The 24,954-nt window shown below is 30.9% G+C and overlaps 1 protein-coding gene across 2 annotated transcripts in view; it reads left to right on the top strand.

The window, feature by feature from the left end:
- Positions 1 to 24,954, top strand: part of LOC116767645 (RNA-binding protein Musashi homolog Rbp6) — a 318,370-nt gene that overhangs the window by 96,394 nt on the left and 197,022 nt on the right. For both annotated transcript variants that reach the window (XM_032658066.2, XM_032658067.2), the window contains exon 3: positions 11,817 to 11,898. In XM_032658066.2, the coding sequence (XP_032513957.1) occupies positions 11,817 to 11,898 (82 nt within the window). The remainder of the gene's footprint in view (positions 1 to 11,816; positions 11,899 to 24,954) is intronic.

Below are 24,954 nucleotides of genomic sequence, written 5' to 3'. Positions count from 1 at the left end.
TCCGTGTTTTCGGAAGACTATTCAGAATTTAAAATGGATTCGTTTATAAAGGCATTTACCGGGGTCCGCATATTCGATGAGGGAGAGGCAGGTGAGTGAGTGACTTGTTTGCCGGTGGCCCGCGCTCTAACGCGATCAAAACGCAGGATGGCTTAGACGCTGACGTAGACAGCGACGCGCCGCTCCCAACCTACCCCCCATAAATCAGTCGACGATTGACGTTTCCCTATAGGGATCTATTTCTTTCCCGCTGTATCATACACATCACTTACTAAGATTTTCTCAACAATAATTTATTTGGATTTTCAAATTGTTTTGATCACTTTTCTTGTTATTATATCATAAAATATTATATTATTAAAAGCTTGTCATAGATTTTATTACAAGCAGCATTAAAAAGAAAATAATTAAAGGTAAACAGATTTTCTATTAACAATAAATGAAGGTGAAAGAATAAAGAAATAATTAATTATAGCAAATGACTGATTACTATATAAGGGTTTGCTATTGGAATCTATTAAATCTATTAAAATCGCGAAATATCTCAATATTGTGTTTTATTAATACTTTTCTATTATTCACATATTATTTCCGTTACACAAAAGCAACATAACCATAAAGTTGCATAGAAATACGTTCAGTTATTATCCTCACAAACTTCCCCTATTTATATTGATAATATCGTGTTTGGATTTTTCTAAAGCATTGTAATCCGATATAATAATTCTATATTTACGTGTAATAAGGGCATCTGGTAGCCGAGTACATTTAATATTTTAGATAGTCTCCTCACGCGTTGGCTTCAACGGACCCTGATTGCCGTCCGATCGAAATTATATTTCTCTACATTCAAACCTCCCTGGACAAGATTGGTTTACGTCGCAAAGATCTCGATATATCTTTATATAAAGTTGTAAAATACGTAATAATGTAATTTCAGTGAAAATTCTTTTCGCTGTAGTAATTGACGTAAGAAGCTGATCCTCGAAATGCTTCGGTTCATCTTTATAACAACGTTTGTTTGCTTTGTCATAAAATAAAAAAGTACTTAAAATTTTTCTTACTATTGTTTTAGTTTCCTAGTATAATAACAATAATTTATAAAGAAGCTATATGTTTTGTCCTACATACACTATTTATAAATACGAAAGCTTATAGTGAGAAGTCTATGTGCTAAATAAATATAAATATAAAATAATATCTAAATGCTACTTTAAAAACAAATTACGATGAAAGTACATATTCTGCTAAAATAACATAACACAAAGGGTATTGTTCAGATAAATATCTAAAATTTATGTGCTGGAGAATTAATGACTATGATTGTAACGAGACAAAAGCCGTGTGCAGGATCTAGCAACGGTACTGCCGTTGAAGAAAATCTTCTAAGTAAAAAGTAATACAATAATTTCACTTGGTCATTGGTAATAACTTTTGAATAACTCTATGTTTCAGTAAAATTTCGTCATCAAATTATATTGTTAAATAAACTGGACATTCACCCATTCCATGTATTGTACACTGGAACTTTGTACTATCACTACGCAAAATCGTTTAACAGTTGTTTACAAATAATATACAATTGGATGAAAAAGATAAAATTATATTTAAGATATAAAGTTTTAAGATAACGAATACTATCTTTCAAGTTGAAAATATGTATGTATATTTAGAAATAAAGTGAACAAGTATCCGGTAGCTTGCGGTTATATCGCGTGACAGGTAACCGTACTTCAAGGAACGAACGAGTAGCCAAGATATTTGTTAATCTTAGTTTCATTATACAAAATTCAGTTTTCTTAAACAAACCAACTTGCCTGACGTGAAAACCTGTCAGCGTAACAATGGAGAATTCGCACATGTGGAGAAGCATTTTATTTTATGACTATGTTAACATCTCATTTAAATATTAAAAGAGATTTGTGTAACTCGGATTTTATGTTTATTTAAATATTTTAAGTTTTTATGTAAAAAAATATAAAATGATACTAATTTTAGTATGATTTTAAGACTGTGTAAGAAATATTTTGCATATAGGTAAAGGAAACCATAAAAAGGCTTAAATAACTTTGGCTGCGTATTAAGTTACTGAGTTTTGATTGGGCACATTCGAAGTTGCTTTGCCAATTTACTGGCGACGTTATCGGTAAGAGCATCCCCATAGAGCACAACTTAAAACTAACGTATGTGAACTTACTATGGCTTATAACGTATGCACCTACTGGTATCAACATCATATTAATAATAAATTATTGCTAATCTTTTTCAGACCTTATAGGCTTCTCGAAAAGTCAAATTAAGATTTTTATAAGCGTTAATAAATAGATAGTTTCAGTATTTTGTGTTTATATTGTCGTATATCTTCATATTATTCGTATAAATAAAACTAATATTTTTCAGATTAGTTGGAGGAGGCCTTTGCCGTAAGGCATTCTTAGTTAAGAGACATTCTGTAAACAAGTGTATATAATGTGTGTTTAAAATGTTTTACTGATTTTAATTCGGGAAATAAAGGCTTTATTATCATTCATATTTTTTAGGATTACTGAACGTATTTTATTATTTTAAAAAATTACATAATCCCGACGTTTCGGTTACTTTGAAGCAGCCGTTATGACGGCCAGACGACATCTCGATAAATATTAGATCTATTTAAATGAATACTCGCGAAAGTCTAGATCTCATTATATACGTATTAATTGTTTTCATAAACTACTCTGGTTATTTCATGATAATTAATATTTTTAAATGAAAATTTTAATTTTAAATACACTTAAATGTTACACGTGTCGATGGATTATTTCGATAATAGTAACGAAAATAAAAGTTGTTGAAATGTCGACTTATGAAATTGTATGGTTTATTTTTCAAGCTCTTTTCTAGTATACACGAATATTGGTCTATTTATTATTTACATCAAAAACGAGAAATACAACAAGCTAGGGATTAATTTATTTAAGTAAGTTTAAAATTTTAATGAAATGTCAGCTAATTCGAGATGACATATGAGATTAAGTTCCATTATCTATTAATCTGTATATAAGAAGTTGGTGTAACATTTTAGCAATTAATTATGTTTAATATACCTACGTAGGGTGGTAGACCACATATCGCAACAGCAGGATATTATATTTAAATTATTTGTGTGTTCGTCTGTTAGCATGTGTAACATGGTTAAATAGTTTCGACTAATAGTTTTTAAAAAATCTATGACTGTTTTTTTTTTCATATATGCAATTAATTTACAAGCTTATCGCGATTTTTGTGATATTATTTGTTGTTTTTAATTAAATTGATAAATTAATTTGGTCAAAATCATTTACAATGGATTGTAAATAAGCGATCAAAGATCAAGTAGCCTCGAGCGAAACAGGATCCCAGATGGCGTCGTTCAATGAATTAGAGTCAGTAGTTGACTCGGTTGAACAGATTATGTAATAATACCAACTGGTGAGTTTCCTTTATTCGCAAGACTGGTATGCTATCAAATCCGAGACAGGAAATTTAAAATAATTTAAGATTACCTTTATTAAATTGTCTTTTCTGTCATAATAGTTAAAGTTTATTAAACCATTGCTTAATATGATTTAAAATAAAATTTATAAGTAGGTACTAATAAAAACTTTTATTTTGTGACATGTAACTCATGTTTTATGAAGGTATGTAAATTTTCATACACGTTTTTTGTTTATTACTGTCTACTAGAAACAATAGAGACGATGATAATCAAAATTCACGTCACCAGGTGCGGAAACAGCCTAACACTTCAAGTGTGTACATATAATGTTTAGGTATTACACTCAACTTTACGACTCGCAAGGAAACCTCGGTTATGAATCTTTAAGCATCTTTTAAAATCAGCATCATGGTGTGTTTTATTTCACCAGCCAGTAATCGCACGAAACTTGATTTTTATTTGGCGGATGTCATCTTTATTGGGTATCATTTTTTACAGTAATATTACGTTTCGATTTCGTATTTATGATGGTCATAAACGTTTGCCATTATATTAATATCGTCATGTCGTGTTTTATATTTATACGGGTAATGTAAAGTTCAAATGAAATCCATTTAATAAATGTTTATAGAAATATAACTTATTCTGATTTGGAACCTTCAATTGCGAAAATGTTTAATACATTCCATATATGTACTCAAATTAAAGTGCTTTCCAAATGAAAAGGTTTTAATGCTCCATTACAGATTTAAATATAAATAACGAGAGTCTGGTTGCCAAAAAGTAATCAAGTAAATGGAAATCTCACACAACTTATTAATATTCCGCGTCGGGGAGTTGAGTGAAATATTAAAAGACAGTTCTAAGTTAAGCAACAAGTTAAATTCTTGGCTGTTCAAAATAATTATTTTGCATTACAAACAATGAAATTCATTTGACTTTTGTTGCTTTGATCTGTTGTAGCCCTTAAAATTTCGGTACGATAAATAGCTAGAGATAATAGGTCGCGTAATTTATATTCGTGGTTAATTGCCATCCTATTTTCAAATGCAATTTATAGCATAATTTATGTAACGTGATGTTGCTTTTACTTCCTACCGATATTGTCTGCTCCCATTCAGTATGTTTAAATGAATGGATGTTGCAAAATTAGCAACGTATCGCTTGCCAGATCATATCTCACGTGTGACAGCCACCGTTGTTGACAGAGATCAAGACAATTACTCCGTATTACCTGATAATATATTATCCCACACAGCAATCTCCTTAATCATTGCAAACGTGACGCTAAATGATATGGACAGAGTTGCCATTAGCATAAATGCTATAAAATTATATATTAATATGTAGGCGTTGGACATACATTAATAAAGGTAAATTAACATGTAATTAAGCGAATTTAATGTATTTTAATTTATAAAAGCACATAAGTAGATTAGTACACAATGTGAAAATCAGAACCGAAAATGACATGAAAATAAAATTAGAAGTACATGTAACGCTTCTAGTAAATAATATATAAGTCTATTAAAACAGTTTACGTTGTGACGAGATATGAAATAATGTCAAAGTTTCACTGCTTATATTAACCAAGTAATAATTTTGTGTATATTAAATATTTTCGTAAATTAATCCTGTGGCATTGTAAAACCTTTATGTGTTCCAAGTTTGTTTAAATTGTGAATACAATTGTTTTGACGTTCCTTCTGCCGTGCGGTGACAGATAGTGGTTAAATCCGTGAAAATTATTAGGCTGTGTAGACAATCTTACGACTAAGTTAAGATGTCATTTGTATGTAATATCTGAGATGATATATGAGCCTGTGTCGTCGACCGTACACATGCTCCGTCGCTGGCGGTTAGAAGATTAGTTGACAATGTCACGAGAAACAAAGTTCCCCAAAGTTCATCTCGGATAGAGCTTCCGGCGCTGTGTGCCCTTAAATTGAAACTGTACAACATCTGCACTGCTTTGATAGTTATTGAGAATAAATTACCCATCATCTTCTGCGGCCAGGAATATCTTTGTAAAGCTGTGCGCTGGTTAATGTCTTGACTTGTTATTAATGTTACAAAAACTATATATTTTTTTCCTTATACATTTGAGACAATAAAATATACAGTAACTTATTATTTAAATATCTATTTCAAGAATTTTTTTTTTCTTTATCAATGTATGTTCTGTAATGTACTTTACGTTTATTAAGAGAAATTAACAATTTAAAAGAAACATTCTTGTAAAAAACAGACACGACTAAGTATCACAAAAGTATATGTTGGGTGGCGTTTATATTATGGATAAATCTGAATGTGTCAGTGCGTAATTTATCGAAATTGTTTTTGTGGGTCCTCTTGACCTCGTAAAAAACAGGGCTTGGGGGAATCAGAGAGTACTTGAAAGACTTCGCTCGCGCTTGTCAAAAGTGGAAAAAACAAGCGATCGCCACTCAACGGAGACGAGATGACACTTCACACGTAGTGATTTTTACAATGTTTCACATTCACCATGATTTTTGGAAATGATTTGATCTAGCAAAGGACTCGTGCCTATCCGGATAAATTAAAAGTTTTAAGAGTAAAGTTAATATCAGCAAATTATCTCCCATTGCCAAAAAATGTATTTTAAAGATATTTAAATATTACTTCAATATGAATTAAATTGTTTCAATATTCTTGGTTGAATAACATCAGGGTATTTATGAAATAGTATATTTAATTATTTCTTCGCTAACAAATTCCTCTAGCTATTGAGTGTTGATACATCCAAGAGCGCCTTAGAGATTTGCAGATTCGGACGTGTGATGGTACGTGTCTGGCTCCCCGCCAACCGCAATACACATTTAATGGCCCGATTTTCTACGCAGGACACAATTTTAAAGTAGTGTATAAACGTTAAAAGTATCATTACGTCAATATAAATCTTTTATATCTCTTTGCTTCTGTTTGAGTGATTTTACGCTGAATGATTTCTAGATTAGTGATTTCTGGACACCTATACTAATAACTTTTAATATTTTTTATAAGCAATTCTTAGTCTTATTTAAAGAATGTATTTTTAAATTTAAATTTTAAACAATAATCGCAAAACGAATAGCGTTTGTAAGAAAGCCAAGAACAAAACCGAGCTAAAATCGTTCATATAGAAATTAAAAGTATCAAATAATATTTGGATTTGTATCGAAAGTGCAAATTTATACATAATATTCCGACAACAGTCCATCGGTATTCCATTACGTTTGAACCTGTAATGGTTTCTATGAAAACCGTTCACGTTGTGCATATCTATTAGTTGTTTGATGAACAAGTAATGCCTGCTTTTATTTCAAAACAATTTTAAAATGCATTTCAGTCAATATTAACATGCAATATAAATGTTACATATTCGTAAACTTGCCGTGAAATAAGAAATCAATTGAGCATTTGTTGTAAGTATTTTTAAAACTGGTGCTAGTTTTGATGTTCTTAGTCGGAATTATATAAAAATGTTCATGAGAAACCGACATTAATTAAAATTTTGTTAGGCTATCAAGTCAAATGCCATATAAATGTCATTGTGGCGTATTAAAACAGCGTCCGTAGACATGGGTCTAAATTAAATTTTGGTACAATTTAGTGCAACCAACGTAACAATTACTTTTTTCATGAAGCGCATTTATATGCTGACAATAGTGAAAATTTCCGTCAGGCTAAGTGCCAAATTTATAACATTGGACTGTACTGCGAAAGGTTTTTCACTAATTGGTCCGGTTAGACAAGGATTGTTAAAGATAAAATATGCGAAACGGAATATTTTCGTTTACATTTTGATTGATTGCTTCATTAATGGTACAATATTGATTTAGATTGAGAAACAAACATAGAGACGTTGTATGGCATAGACAATATATTTTAGACCAATACAACTAAATGTGCATCTCTGATTTAATTCATAAAAATGTCTAAAAGATCAGGAAGGTATTCAATTTAATACACAATATACAAATGAATTCACAAATCAAGGCAATTCACAAATACATAGTTAACATGAACCTTTATGTTCGTGAACGTATTTCATATAATTAGTAACGCATAAATAAAAGAATTGAACGTAAAAAGAAGCAAGTGATTTATTTTAAAAATTAAATTAGCAAAATTAATTAATATTAAAAACAAATACTAGAATCAAAAATCTCAGTAATTAAGCTCAGATAAAGTTCTCAAAAGCTCCACATTTGTTCAATTAAATTTTCAAGTAGCTTTCGTCCTCATTCGAGTGACATATGCCGTACCGTTGCAGTTATTTAATGATGTCTGCACAATAATTTTGTAATATCAATTAATTTCTTTTTGTAATGTATTCTGTGAGCTTCGCCGGGCTAGTTTTCAATTTAATGGTGGTTGAACAACTGCCGTAGTAAACGCCATTGCATTGGTTATGTAGACCGTACGGGGTGAAATTCGTAAATCATATTAGTATAATTGTAGTATATAAGATTCGATACAAATTTTATATATTACATTTTAAATTTATTTTTAGATGGATATTATGCATTAAAAATGTCATTTCTATCATCTACACTACTAAAACCAGACGAAGTACGGAAACGTCATTGCGTGTGTCTTGTCATCTATTTTTGCTATTCCTGCTAGATAGATACTCTTGTTCTAATTTTCATTCCACATCTTTGTTTGCTTAACTAAAAGCATACAACTATAGTTTTTCAAACTATAGAATTTCAAACGGATATAGATATGACGTCTTTTTGCACATTTTTTTAATAAAATGCTCATACTTGTATTTGCAACATGTGTTATATTTTATCGATTAACTATATAAAACAAAAGCTATACCTGTAGCCATAGTTTATTTATACCACCCCTAGCTAAAGATCGACAACACGCAACTCGTCCATAAAACTTCCCTCCAAAGAATAACAAACTGCTTGTTTACATAATTATAGCACAATGGCATTTAGAAATACAAATTAATTAAAATAACAATTCCAATCCTCATAATTTGCTGAAATACATTTATAAATTCACAGTTAGACGGTTTTGATTCGTTTTACCACCGACCACGACAAGTTGGTGCCTACTTTGCTGAGTTCCGTACAAAAGTTAGTAGATTAAAACTGCCAATTAGGGAGCATTTGAATTCCAAGTTGTTTCAGAATTTCCGTAATTATTCTTCGATGAACAATTACTAAAAGGACGAGAGTGAATATTTGACAATATTTAATTCTTAACGAATTTTTTTTTTCAATAACTTTTATTCAAGTTATCTTGATCCGGCTTTTGTTAAATACGTTTTATTATTCTGAAGTTGTGCCAAAAAATATTAATTTAATATTTTAAGAATCCAGACATTCATCTAATTGATTTAGCGGATTTGGTTCGTTCTCTGATTCACTTAACGAATGTGAACAATTTTATAAAACGAAATAATATAAATCTATTTAATTAAATTACAAACACATCACGATGACATAAATTCAATTTTAAACCTGTATATTTTGATTTGAATATGTCAAAAAACAATGACAACTGTCGATTGATAATAATTGCTTAAGTTATTCAATTGTTTGTTCGAAATCGTAATTAGTTCTTAAAATGCAACATATCGGTTGGGATGAAGACCAGACACCACATTTGTCATGCGCAACCACCATTAAATTGAACCATCCTGAGCCAATTTCATCTGAAATTACCGAGCAATAAAATATATGTATATTATTTTAACTGAAAGCATGATATTGGGAAGAGTATTGGGGTAATTACAATATATATAAATAAATATACATATATGGTAAAGTATGGTATTTTATAACCATTTAAAAAACCTATTAGGTATTATTAAATTTATATAATTTTATTTTACAAATAAAAAAAAAAATTTATGTTCGAATATTTTTAATAAATTTTTATTTTCAGATTATCTTTTTCTCCGAATAGTTTAATTTAATATTTGTATTTAAATTTCCACCGATGTACATATTGTATAGGTATTTTTTTTTTATTGATGTTACAATAAATGACCTTGGAGCAAACCGAAGCAACGACGGGTTATAATTGATATATTACGTAACCAAGGTTGATGATCTACATAGAAAAATATTGTTGTTTTTTAAGTAAAATAATCCAAATAGTTGTATTTAGATGGGAATGCCACTCGCTAGCCAAATGCTAATTTTATGGTGGTTGAACAACTGTGCCGAACCTACCCGCACTGTCCTTCACAGTATTACTTCGTAGGCGCAATACATACTTGTAAATTGGACCATTAGGTGTGGGAATTTAAATTACTTCATGACTTTCACAACTTTTAAGTTTTGATTGATACTTTAAAATTGACAGTTGTTTAAGATTGGTTACATAAAAAAATATGATTTATCATTTATTTGTAAAATAATATAATGTACAAATATATTTATTATATACAGACAGATTTTAAATTACATAGTTAAAGTAAATCAAATTATGTTACATTTAAAGTAATATAATTTTAACGTTTTTAAAACACAAATATTAATATTTTTTGTAACAGGTACTAAATTTTATAAAACGTTTGATATAAAATATAATATCGTAAAATAAACTGCGGTCATTAAAAGTAAAAATTAAAACACCTAAGTTGCTTCATACACGGCAGAGCTGATTAACGGCGAAGTGGACATGCAATCGTTACTTTTCATTACTGTTTCGAAATGCGGTACAGAAACTGGAGTCTGGTCAGATTAGAAAAGTTCAGTGCGAAACAAGTCGAAAATCGACTTTAAAAGCAAGGCCCAACATTTGGTTTTAGAAGCGCCACGTTCTCAAATTGAAGGCAAGTTTAAATTGGAATGTATCCCACAATAAGCCTCTTGTGATTGGCCTGTTTGTTCGTAATTAGTATTAACCGAAACCCTCATAGAGCACTGAGGAACTTAATGTATAGTGAAATATCATTAGCTATTTAAAAAGGAATCAGATCTCAAAACTATTCTGTTTGTATAAAAAATATTCTCTGATTTTAAAAACATCTTATATTTGATACTATTATTTTAATAAGTAAATATAAGTACCTCAGTGTAGTCTAAAGCTTAGAACACAGACTGAACAAACGTTTACTCTTTGTGGTTATTGTTCTAGAAGCTGACATGATGTGTCTTCGTTATTTGCGTATTAGCCGATGACTAAACCGTAGCAAACGTAACTAAACGTAACTAAACAGCCTAACTTTAGCCCTCTTGTTTATACGTATATGTACTTATGTAAAATCCAAACGTTTTGCCGTAGAATATTACTCACTTTACCACGATATGATATTTTTATAAAGTTCCAGTTTATATAGTTAAATATATAAAATTTTGACGAAATGTATTATGATATTTCAGTATCAAAGGTATTTAATCAAAATAATGCATCTGTTACTGACTGGAAATTATGTAAAATAAGCCTAAAAACACGAACGTGGAAAATCAGCATATTCATTTTAAAGGGAGCTTTCCCACCCTATCCATTAGTAAGTATACGACGACCGCAAATCCCAACTTGGATGTTTCTTGCATATGTTCGAGACATTTTATATTAAAACATAAATATGATTAGTATTTGGTGTTGGTGCAAAACACTCTCAATTCATAATTATGTTCCGACTTTCTGTGGAAACAATCACTCGAAAATTGTTGAATCTTCACAGGAAATGTCTTTACGGAAACACAAATTTTGTTTATTTAGTTAATACTAAATGAAAACATTGTGAAAACAATACATTAAAATATTTTTATTTTGGGTCGTAAAATATTTTATAACAAATAATGAGATTATTTTGAAACAAACTAAACTTTAATTAGGCTCTGAACTGGCAAGCAGTGTGTAATACAAACTCATATATATTTTTTATAAATTGCTGGAGTAATTACGAAAATCGACCAAAATACCCAATCTTCTCTGAATGTAATTGTGGTAAGTTTTAACATCAATTTCAACATCAAACAGCAAAAAGACTTGTCAAAGTAAATTTCTTGTAATATACCTTTAGGAACTATTCAATTGACTTCTGGTGTTCTCACGAGTAATTTTGAAAAGGTGACTGTTATCGTCTTACTTTTATGATATGAGGATCAAAAATTTTTCAATGTTACAACAAGACCTTTCTTTTAGAAATTTGGTCAGGTTCGAACTTCTCTACATCCTCCAACCGGTTATGTTACATAAAGTATGTGTAACAGTTTATCAACGTATTGCAGTAATTTGAAATAATGTCTTCTGGCTTCAAAACCTATTATTATGCTAAGAATAGTAACTCAGTTAATTGAAAGTATTTTTTCCATGATTATCTACAGTTACTTTGTTAGTTCACCAGCACTTTAATCAGACAACTATCTCCTCTTTTCAGAAAGCCTTCGAGACTACTTTAACAAATTCGGAGAAATCACAGAAGTCATGGTTATGAAGGATCCTACAACGAGACGGTCGAGGTAAGTTTTTATAGAATTTTCACTTTTTATTCTTGCTCAATTAATTATAATCATCTTATCTTAAGTCTTACAAGGAACATTTTACAATACTTACTTATAAATGGTAACATATCCTAATCCTTTTTAATCCGGTAGAACCGGTGAACATAGATTTTAATTAATCACGCTGACGTATTCCAGAAATGTACAAGGGTTTATTGTTTTGTTTGATAGAAGTTTGGAACAAACAATGATCCGGGCCTAATATGGGGTGTTTTACATAAACGTAATCTAAAAAGGAATGCTTTTATACATAGTTTGTTAGCCGAGGTTGCTCAAGCCACGGTGCCGTGAACCGGCCAACTCGGTCTAAAAGTTATCGGTTTACAAATAAGTTTCATTCTATAGGAGCATACTCGTTTCGAAATTTGCGGTTACCTTTGAATTGTAAGCAGTTAAATGTCGGACTTCAAATTTAGCAACTTAACAATAGGACTCGGAATTATTCCAACTGAATTAAGCATTTGGACCAGTTGAATTTTGTAGAGATTTCGCCATCAACTTTACAGGATAGTAAACTAAATTCCTTTAACAACTATGTTGCTTGGAATGAATTCAGACATTTTTTTCAGAAATTAAAATAATTAAACTTCATCTTTTCATAATGAATAATTAATAATATTTTTTATAGTATAAATACAGTAATATTATCTAGTAATCAGGTCGCTATGCAAACAAACACTGCCATTGCAAGTCTCGAGACAAGAAATAAGTTGTCAAGTGTCAAGGTAAAGTTGTTCTGTGAACAGTGTCTTCTCTTAGGTAAAACGTCGGTTTCGCAACTCGATATTACCAACGTCCCTCCACCCTGAAATAATATCCTAGCACCGATATTGAAGGCGCTCAGCTGGGAATCTGAATGCAGCCTGCCAACCATTACATGCTTTGCCTCAGCTAAATGTAATGTAAACGTCTTTTGTTTATGCTTATTGGTATATTGGGTATTAGTTTCCTGTTAACGACCTGTTAATTAAATGGCCTGGCTTATTCGCTTTGTCTGATTTGGTCGAAGTTAAATTAAATTATGAGAACGGATAACAGTTGAAGTTGATTTTAGAATGGATATTGCACCGAGCCACTTGTGAAGTCTCAAGTAACACTTGTGCAATTCAATTAAACGTTGTTTTTACTATGCAGATTCTAGACTATAAATTTTGTTAAACTATGAGTTGTAAGGAAAATAAAATCAAACCAAACAACATAATTCTTTACTGACCCAAACTGATAGAAAAGAGTCGGTAGACCGAAAGATATTTCGTGGAAACAAAAAGGGAGAGATAATATTTTGTGTTGTTTTTCGGTTTTAAATCTTCCAAAACAATGTTCCACGTCTCAGGGCAGTAGGAAACTTTTTAGGTCGACACCTTATCGTAATCGTAAATCAAGTGGACATCGGCAAAGGCCGAGATGTAGCACCGGTGTCCTGAATGTGATAACAGTTTAGAAGTTACCGTCGTAAACAACAATATTAAGTGACAGGCAGGCCTACTGTGTTGTGTAATTTCATACTGCGCAAAAATTTTGCCTTGCTTATTTTTTTATTCCATGACATGATTTTTTTTAAATATAAACAAAATAAATGTCATCCCAGGAGGAGCCAGAAGCACTATAAAAGTTATCAATTTGTTTTATAAAAATATGAGCATGTTTTTCAACAATATTGTAACTTGCTAGGAAGAGCTGTACCCAAAGTGTCCACACGCACAGAACTTTCTCTTTAATTCTTCAAGTCCAAGGCTGTTAGTTTCAACTTACCCAACTACAGCTTATGCAAGCAAAGTAAATCAATATCCAAAGTCAATGAATCAAGAGTAATATATTCGGGTACATAATAAATGTGCGCTACCTGAAGGCAATATCTGAAAAATTTGCCTGCTCGATATTGCTTACAAGGGAGTTTCCTTTCTCCCTAAAATTTAATGCGTCGTTCGCATTTTTATCAAAAGAAGTAGGTAGGTAAGTGAAATAATTTGCGGTCGGTGCTTTATTTCCTTTTATTTATTTTAATGGTAGGTCTCCATCCTTTTGTTTCTTTTCTTGCGGGTCTAAAGAGAACCAGGGGTGTCTGCAATAAAAATGTGTTAAATTCGCGTATATCGTTATAAACGATAATTTTTGAAAAGCCGTAGCTTTATTAAATCCTCTGTTATTTTAATTGCTTACTGATAAAAATGATTTTTTTTTGTATAAATAATTTTAGGAGTAATTTGTTGTTTCTATTTTGTCAGGTATTATCTTCATTTCAAAACATTAAGTGTTTGGACGTGACTTTGCTTTAATTATTTTACTCATGAAAACAAAACCCTTTATCATAATTTTACCGTTCAAAGTTTTCAAACTTAGACGCCCATTTCCTGTTAGAGGGCTGAGCTAATGAGGTGACTTATAGATTGTAATTTTTTTATAAGTCATTATAAGAGTTCATTCAAATATTTTTAAATTAGGTTGAAAAGTACAAAATATGCGATGGAAATATTATTGTTAACTTTCTATATATGTTGGAGTGAATGGAAGTTTATATCATCGTCGGGGCTTACATCGGCTTACAGAGACCGCGTCTCCATTGAAGCCGGTTTCATTCGTTTCGATTTCTACTAAAAATCTAAAATCAATAAAGGATCACGGTATAAATGCAAAGATTACCGGGCCCGTTTTTGCGGAGCATGAAATGTACGCTCCATTACATGAGCCGTCCGAAATAAAACCGCGAATCACTATGAGACTGTAAGTAGTACCATAAAAGGCGGATCTTTCGGTGAAATCGCTTCGGCAAACACCTACAGAGAAGCGGAGTGGTGTTAAATGAGAGGGATTGCCGTCCCCCGCGACCCTCGGTTCATAGACGTCGTCTACCCGCCTCAGTATATCTTAACAGATGCTCGACCGTCTAAAGTACTTAATTCATGCTTGAGAGCACGACTTACGACTCAATGAGCAATAGCTGAAATGAACATCCAGAATGCTAATTTTCTAAAAAAAATCTGTCTAGACTTAATCTGAATGTGAAAGAAACGGATTAGAGTGTAAATAATTATTAGTAATATTTTTCACGATAACAAGATGTATGTATGTAGATAAACGTGTAAGTCGATAAATATTCTGTGTGTATGTAGATACGTAAAATTTTCTTAATTTTTATTTGCTCCCCTCTTCATTTTCATGAAATGTAATTCATTTATGCATTGGTTAATAAACATATATATTAGGCGGAAACGGGTTGGACTTTAACGTACAACTTACGAGCGTACGGTGCTATATCTGTGTGTATAGTGTTCAATAGTATTCCACTGTCAATATCCTAAGAAAATTGTAGGTTATATATGTCACTTAAATAAAGTGTAACAATAAATAATACTAGATTTGTTCATTTATGTATAAGGTTTGTTATACTTATAATGTTCAGTAAGATCCGTGAAGAGAAAATTATTATATTTCTCTAATTTTCTCAGACAAAATTCAATTTAATATTTTCACATGCATAAGAAATGTTTGTATTGTATTTTATTCGGCACTAAGCAAGTGTAGAAAGACTTGAACTGTTAATAATAAATTCATTTATTCGAAAAAATAAAAGCTAGACCATTTGTACGCTAAAGCAACTTCGAATTCACTATGTACATAATCCCATTACCAGAGATAAGCTTAAACTTTAAGGATAAAAATTAATGAGAAGTTAAAAAAGCTAAATTTTGTATGCGGCTTTTATTACTAGTTCGATAATCGGCCGGTAGTAGTGATGCATAATCAAGTAGGATAAGGATGGGGGTAGTCGTAAAACTATTAGGGTAACTGTGGAGCTTGCTTCATTAATCGACCGTCCTATGAAGCTATCCCATTATTATGATACTGTAGGCGCTCTCTTTGCGCTCCGCTTACTTCGTACTCATATCAGAATTTAACATTTCGTTGAGACCTAAGATAACAGTTAACTAGACTATCAATTATAATTTAAATCGTGAGTAACATATTATTGGGAGGTTGTAGTTAATGTGATTTAAAACATGTATAACGATAAAATAAGACAAAAAATCCTGTAATTAAATTCAATAATTTTAAATGAGACTGTTTGAGTAATCGATACGCGACAATATTTTTAGTTTTGTCATTTAGGATGCGAAAGAATCAACCCTCGATATAAGAGCAATCTTCATGAGTGCTAAAGTTGTTGGAGCGATCGAGTCTAACAATACCGTTTTGGTGCGTCATTGCGCTTCTCGATAAAGAAGTTTCATAAGGCTGAATTACAAGGTATTTAAATTTTTGCATTTTAATTTGTTGTTGTTGTGTTATTCCGAGCTTTTATAACCGGCTACATTTTTTGTCGAGTGGATTTAACTTTAAACTTTAAATATATAACACTATGTAGCTTCATAAAAACAAAGGTTATATCTGTGAAGGATGTTTTTGTGATTACCTACGAACATACAATAAATATTTGTAGGAAATTTTTATAATTTAATACTCATAAGCACATACATATATAGGATGTAAATTAAATCTCAATTTAATGTGATCATTTTCTATGTAAAGGATTTTATCGACTAAAACCAATGTGTATACCGCCTCATAATAGTGTTGTGCACCAGATTGGGTCGGTGTAGTAAGAGCGGGTACGGTGCGTTCGGTGCAGTCCGCTACTCACTCTTATTGCCTATTTGGTTGAATTTACCACCGAATCTAGCGTAAGTGGATCGTAAGCGCACCAATTTTGTTACATAACGTATGTCTGGCTATGTATAATGTTATTAGGTACCTGTTTAAAGATGTTGAGCTTGAAATATGAGATTTCGTTTATTTTATATACAATTTAATTTAAATAACAAAATAAAATTTTATCACGTTCCTTTATTTTTATAAAATAGAAGTTAACTTTGTTTTACAGCGAAGTTATTTTTAAATGACCTTTTAAGGTAATATCTAACCTTGTAAGATAGTTCTATCTGTTTTATCTTATTTATGAACTAAGTTGCACCCGTAAGTCAAGCCAAAAAATGCGACAGTCGTGTGTGTGCATAATCTCCATCATGGATTATTTCACACGGACATGCTTTTCGCGGCTTGCCAAGGATTAAATGCAATTCTGGACAGGAACAAATAGCCACTATTACACATCAGCGCGTGATTGATTCTACTAGTAGCTTCAAAACCGTCTATCAGACCGTCGACTTGTCACCGCCTTCTGTAATAATGCTGCTTAGTATTAGCGAAATGTCCCCTAAATATAGCTTTAACAGCATTAAACATTTTATATGTCGTCTAGATTTTTATAAGTACTTAGTATTACTATTTTACAGTGCTGATTAAAACTCTTTATTTAATCTATATTTATAATTTTTAAATTTGAATAAATTATATTGAAGTAAACATTATTATAAACATTTTATCTCTCAAGTCATATTTCGCGGTGACTATTAAATTTTCGTTAAATTTTATAATTTTTATTCGATGATACAATTTCTATCATAAAATTATTTGAAATAACATATTAATTAATTTAGACAAAATCGTTAAATTTTGCTGTATTTATACAATCACCTCTTTGTTTTAACAATCTTAGTGTATTGGAGAAATGCCAATAAAAACTCGTTAATTTCGCTAGTGGTTCGTACAAAATGAAAGCCCGGACTTATATTTCCAACTCATGTATTATGTATTGGAGTGTATATAAGCAATCCCACTATTCGAAGTCTAGACGCGGCGTGAATGAGATGAAATGAAATATCGTCTCAATACAAACTGGTTTTAAGATTTTTATTGGATTTTTCAAGACATCACTTGAATATGCTCAATGTTGACGAGCTTTCGATTGACATGTCAACAATTTTTTCAGACAGCCAATGCGACCCGGTTGCCACTTGTTTCATTCTTCATATTTATCACGTTTTTAATGAAAATATAGACAACTTTCAGAAAATCTTCTGTTATAATTATTTGTTTTCTCATTATGTTTTGTATAAAAGTAAGTTTTTAATATTAGTCCCAAATGTATAAATTAGTTTATTTGATATCGATTGTACTAGTATAGTCACTCAAAGTGGCACTGAAACAAAGTATCGAATTTGGTTTATTGATAAGTATACAAAAAGGAGTCGATTTGATAAAAAAAACTACTTAGCCTTATGTTGTTAATTACATATGAATGTTTGCTGATTGTATGTAGTTCACAGATTTATAGCTTTTATTTTTTTAACCTAAAAGTAAACAATATTATTAATAAATAAAGAATTTGTATGAAGTCACTCCTGTACCAACAAAAATTTTGAGACTTTTACCAAAAGTTCGTATGGCTTAATTTGTCCTGCCAAAACTGATCGCCAACCCTGATTTTATACAAAGTCAAGGAGTTACTACAATTAATAAACATGCGTTGAAGTTATGATGATATTAAAAATTGTAGGAAGATTTTATCTAGATATATAGAAAAATAAACTAACGCTAAAAATAAGAACGTTTCTTAAACTGAGAGCAGATTGTCGTAAATATATCACAGGCTGTCACCGCGCAGGTACGTGCTCACCTTGCCGCGTACCCTATCAGCAACACGGAAACAAATGGTCCCTCATGGTATAAATATACGTTAAAATCACACATTTCGAGAGGTTTTACGCTTCTCAGTCTTTTTATTCTAAATTTGTGTGTCATCTATTATCGTAAGCTATTATTTTCTCTTGCTTCGAACATTGTATTTCATATGTTGGGTCTAAATTTTTTGAAAAAAAAATTTCTATAAATAATTTTGACTAGAATATACGATTACGTGTCATAAGTTTTATACCCCAAAAGTTTGAAAGTAAATTCAAACATCCATCGATAAATCTTGGCGACGCTCGGAACGATTTCATTTTCGAATTTCAGGAGCGATTGCCTCCACTGTTAAAGTTTTGCCTGAAAAATGTTCGCGGACGATTGACTCGGTATAAACGAAAATAAAAAGTTTTGTGTAAGAGCAATAACGTCGTACATTGCGCATATAAAGTAAACTAAAGAGAATGCTGCAAAAGAGGATCACAATTTGAAAAGCACCTGGATTTTCCCAGACTTAAAATGTGACCAAGTTTTTGCACCAGCCGGCTATTGTAAAAGTTTCTTTCGCCGATGAACTTGCATTCATCTTAACAGCGTTTAAACTCAACTTTGAATTTGTAATTCCGTTTCACAGAGAAAGTATGTAGCTCTGCGGTTAACATGAATTCTATGAAAAGTGTACGTTAGTTTGAAAACAAACTAATTTGTTACGGCAATAAGCATAAACGTGAAATTCATGGTGCACAACTTTAATTCTGTTAGCAGTGTGGCGTGAGCTGCGTTTCGTATTATCATTACTAAACAGCTTTTATTATTCCATGATATTTGGCTAGAGGGACTTCACAGCCCCGCTAATGGAATAAAAAGTAAGGTACAAAGTAAAAAGATACAGAGTACCCCACCCGTGGTGCTTCGTGCGAAATTCAACTGAAAATTTTATATGTTCAATCTATTTTAAGCGCCTTTATTTTGTGTCTCGCGGACTCGCCTTTGAACAAAAGAGTTTCGTTTTCAATTATTGCCCACTTGTAGATCGAAATTCAATGGGAAACAAAAAAGTTAAACTAGAAATGATATTTTATAGACAAATCGTTTTATTCGATGTTTACTGCATCTCGGCTTGTTCTGAGTCGAGATCTATGATGTTCAAAGAAAATTATTGACGGAACGTGCTGAGATAGAGTTATACGAAGAGAAGTGAGAAAAATGGTTCGAAAGCCCTTGGACTATTTTTTGTTAGTAATTGTACAATGCTTTTATCATTCCCAAGATATTAAAGAGATTTTCTGTCAAAACCTCTTCATTGCTAATTACACTTTTGTGGACTATAAAATTATATTGCGCCTCATTGCTTTAATTCGTATAAAGCTTTTGGAAAATTAAAATTTTTACCGACAAAATGAGAATAGCGAGATAAAAGTATTAGCTTTGTGTCCGTCTAAAAAGTTTGACTAAAAATCACCATGATTGCTTTAATTATATTCATTTAATACACGTAAAAGAAATTTAAGGAGTATGTAACGAGAAATTGTCTTACGACTAAACATTTTCATGTACCAATAAAATTAAAATTAAAATTTAAAAAGGTTGTATTTTTTCGAGAAACCAACTTATAGCATCTGTTAATGAGTTATTGTTGTTTATTAATGAGTGCAATGTTTTATGTTTTCAAATGAATACAAAAACCCAAAAACACATGTTAATAGTTACACACTCAGTTAGAAGTAAAAATGTGTAATTGCACTTTCTTTGCCATAATTAACAGTGGAATTTCTTGTTAAACCGTGACTGTATCGCCTACGAGTGTGAAGCTTTAAGCGTCTCAGTATTTTCATTTTTAATTTATGTAACAGAAATACCAACATAAAATTTTCCTTTAATATTTCAATAGTAACAACGCCTTATATATATACAAATGCATGTGTTGGATGAAAAATGTGTACGAATAATCATTCAATTAATTTACATAAAAAACTAAACAAAACCTCTGAATTAATTTATAGCAAACAGAACAAAAAACACATTCAAATGTTTTTATTTACTAACAGTTCATAGATTTGTTTTTATTCTTTTGGAATATCGTATGAATAAAGAGTGCAAGTTAAGCTGAAAAACAGTCAACAGTTCACAAAGCTTTGAATAGAAGGTGCGGGTCCAAGAACACAATTTTAGTGCCCTGTAATTTCACGTTGACATCGTACAGTGTTGCGTCGGTTCTATAGGATGCTGTGTAAATGCACGACGTAAACTGCATTTAAAATATTTTTTCAAAGCATTTTGTAGTTTGATCAAATATAGTATTCAACAACAACAACTACAGAGCTGCAAAATTAAACACTTATAACAAACATATCTTTTAATAAAAAGTACAATTTGGATTTAAATAGGATTCCTTACAAGGAATGTCTTTTTTAATAAATGTTTTTTTTGTCATTACTATATATTATAACTGGAAGGGTGTAAGGTATAAAAAAATTGCAAAATAGTGTTTGATATGTACATTCACTGATAATGATCAAGTGAAATATTTCAATACATTGTCAATATTGGTACATCGTCATGACGGATACATCATAGATGAGAGTGCCGATATCGACTGTGCGTCGGGAACGAAACTCATACCAAACAGCGCCTTAATGTTATTTGAATACGGGTTTAGTTTGCATAATTGATGCACCATTCATAACAGAATATTTATTGATATTCATGAATTTTACAATATTTTCAATTTGTTCTACCAAGGATAGCTTTTTATAGTATTGCTTCGACATATTTGCACTAATACAATCTGTGTAAAATCCGAGCAAAGTCTTGCAAGGACGGGAAGATAAAGGTAGTTTCTAATACGATATTTTTGATGCGACTGCTTTCTTAGTGGCCGTTATTGCCCCACACAATGCACACTTTTAGATTCTACAAGGAACAGAGAGTATGTCCACAAAATATATGTCTTAACGGATAAAACACGATCTAATTTCTTAAAGCGAAATACAATACCATTTGTTACTATCGTAACTCAAGTAACAGAAATGGTTCAAAGAGGAAAAATAAAAAAAAATCAGTAACGAATCTGATTCCCAGTAGCGTTGAAGCCTTGGAGGTAATGGGAGATTGTAAAAGGAGGCAATAAAAGCTTAGTATTGTGTGTGAGATCCGTAGGGGAGTCCTTGTATTGTATTCGGTCCGTGGAGGCCCCAAGAATCGTCTGACCACGGACGCGGTCAAATTGTACAGAAATGAAATTATCAAGGTACGCTGCCGATTTTCCGAACCAATGAATCAAGATCCAATTCCCTTTTGTAATAGAACATCGTCACGAAACGCGCCCATGGAGTTACACTATCCACTCAGTGGACGCTTAGACACACTTTATGTCACTTTATGTATTATGCCCTTATACTTCAAACGACTGCCTCTTAAAGATACATATAAGAACTTGTTTGCCTCACTTTATTACAGTGAACTTTTAAGGTTTATTAACGACCTAACTCCATTTTTAAGTTAATATGATAATATACAAACATAAGTTATAAAGATTAAAAATTTATATATCAGTAATTATTTAAAAGGATGACTTTATTTAAATGAAACTATTATTTTTCGGATATACTACGCGTTTTTCATTTTAGTTAAAAAACTACATGCTCCCGACGTTTCGGTTACTTTTCAGAAACCGTGATCACGGACAGACGAGATATGAATTAAATAATTTTTAATATAATGAAAAACTCTTAAAACTCGTTAAAGACTTAGATCTCATTAGGATTACTTTATGTCGTTATCGTAAACAATTGGATTCGAATCATAAATTCTTATTGTAATTAATATTTTGCTATTTTTTAATTTAAAGAGTAATTTAAATCATTGGAATTTTTCCTGTTTATTATTTAAATCTAAAAAGAGATATTAATGGTATTAGAAATATAAAAAACTTATAACCATTATTTAAGATAACATAAATTTGAATAATGGGTAATTTTAAAATTGTTTCGGCATTATTAAGCACGGCATGATGTAGAATTGTAGTTGAAACAAAATTACATATTTCGTTCATATCTTTCGAGTTATCTAAAATATTCGTATTTTAGTAAGATTTCGTTCAGACGCTTCGCCAAATTGACTTTTCCGGAGAGCTGACGAGTCTTTGACTGTAATATGCCATAAACGACCCAAACATATTGGACCCAGAGCTCGAAGGTTGATAAATTTCGTTGATATTTGAATGCGTTACATTCTTTTCGGTTTATGACCGGCCGTCTCTATTCAATAAATATTTTTCTGGATCAATTCGCACTTGATAAACTGTTTTCATATAAAACAACAATATTTGATTAATATCATGAAATTATATTCTTAACTACAAAACGAATGGCTTGTATATATTATTATACAGTGCCATTATTTTAGTACTTTCCTCATCTCATTTATCACTTAAAAGAATAAGAGCAATTCTTTTAAAATGATAAATAGGAGTCAGTTTTTGTCCGCGTTTGTAGACTTTCTTTGCTAGCTGTTTTGTTGAGAAACTAGAAATTTTTTAGGATATTGGTTTTTACTGACTGTATTCCCATAGCTCTGGTCACGAGGTATGCAATACTCGTTTTGTTTTTATTTTCTATTTGAAATATTTGTCCATTTTTTTTTTGTAAACAGAAATAAGTTCTTATCTGAATCTGATCTGATTATATGAAATTAAAAAAGAAATGATTTATTATTATCCTTTTAAAATTGTTACCTTTTAAAATACATGCCTCTTTTTTTACAATCGGGAATTGAGAAAAGACGTATGTTAATAATGAAAGTTAATTGCTTTAAAAATAAAAATCACAGAGGACACAAGAAGGCCTGCCTCAATTCTATCCAGAATATGTCAATGTTTATTAAAAATGTTTAGTCTTGTAAAAAACTTATGATAGGTTAGAAGTTTAAAAGTTTTTCATTGTTGAAAATATATGATTCTTACCGTATTTTGAAATAACATTTGTCTTATCACTTTTTAATTCAGTAAACGTTATGATTTTATTAAATTCTCACCGAGTCTGTGTAGTAATAGACTATTTTTTTAACTTGTTTACAATTTTATATCAGTAAAATAAATATACTATGTAAAGGAAAACAGTTTTATCATAAATTTCGATAAATATGTCGTCTATAATTTTTTTAATCAAATCAAAATAAAAAAAAAATATATATAAATTTAAAATTAAAAAATGGCTTCTTCAAATTTAACAGTTAAATATAATATCATATAATTTTCAGTTCAGGATTATGTAGTGTCCAACTGAGACTTTTTTTGACATTTATTAAGGAAAAATGAAAATGATTTAAACGATAATTTGATTAAAAATGCCGAAAGTTCTAAGCCTGCGAGATTTTCATATATCCGTTAAGTTAGTAAAAAGTATCCTGAGATTTTGGAGATAAATGGCGTCATTTCCCTACTTTTTGAAACTCCGCGAAAAATTATCAAGCATCGACTTAAAGGCCATTTAAAATTAATGAATAATGTTATCTGATAAAGATTCTAGAAAGTTTAATTAAAATTATCTTCTTGTCACTTTCGCCAAGTTGTTAATAACATAAATTTCAGTGTCGTACACTCTCTTAAATAATTACAAATAAATTTAGACATTGAGAGAAGTTATTATTACAGTTCTCCTTCTTAAAAGTAATCGCAATTAAAAAACATCTTAAAAAATTAAACGCATGTTTCTAATTCTATGATTTTTAAAAGTTTGTTTATAAGCCTGGAACATATATATGGTTTAATAAACGAAACATTAATAATGTTTTCAAATGCACGTACAATCAAAAGCATAAACTTAAATTTTTAATGTTAATACTCTTTAAAAATTCAAGAAGTAGAAGCTTACGTACTTTAAGGTGAACATTTATATTTCTACAAACGCTTATCTTGCTACAGAAGAATTTATATATTCGGTAGCAAAAGTAGAATGTAAATATAGAGAGTTTAGATCAAAAAGAGTGAAATATTCGCGAAATCGCGATAAGATCATTCAAAAGAATGAGGAATTGGGGGCTTTGTTCACCTTTGAGCCACTACACGTAAATGTGTTCATATTTTATGTATACGTAGGTTTTATTACATAAATTACTTAACAGTTATATTCTTGGATGATAGTTGAAAATTACCTATAATGTATATAACTTCTATAGAGTAAACTATTCACTTCATGATCAAAACCATATTAAAGCTTAATTCATAATATAAAATATTTTTCAGCACATGAAAAACCTATGAACGGGGGGTGTCGCCGTAATTGCTAGCAATATGTAATGGCCGTGTGATTGCGAGCGAAACGTCGGCTCTAAACTGCGCTATTAATTTCGTACATTTGATTAACGAAACTACTTGTTATGGTAATGAACGCAGGAAAAGAATGCACGCTAACGTGTTAACGCGACGCCTTGTCGACACGTTGTCGAGCTTGCCATATTTTCGCTCCGCTTGTAATTACTGGTACGGGGTTT

The sequence above is a fragment of the Danaus plexippus genome, assembly GCF_018135715.1.
Source record: "Danaus plexippus chromosome 9 unlocalized genomic scaffold, MEX_DaPlex mxdp_26, whole genome shotgun sequence".
NCBI classification, from domain to species: domain Eukaryota; kingdom Metazoa; phylum Arthropoda; class Insecta; order Lepidoptera; family Nymphalidae; genus Danaus; species Danaus plexippus.
The sequence above is the reverse complement of the archived record's forward strand: the minus strand, read 5'-3'. Positions and strand labels throughout refer to the sequence as shown.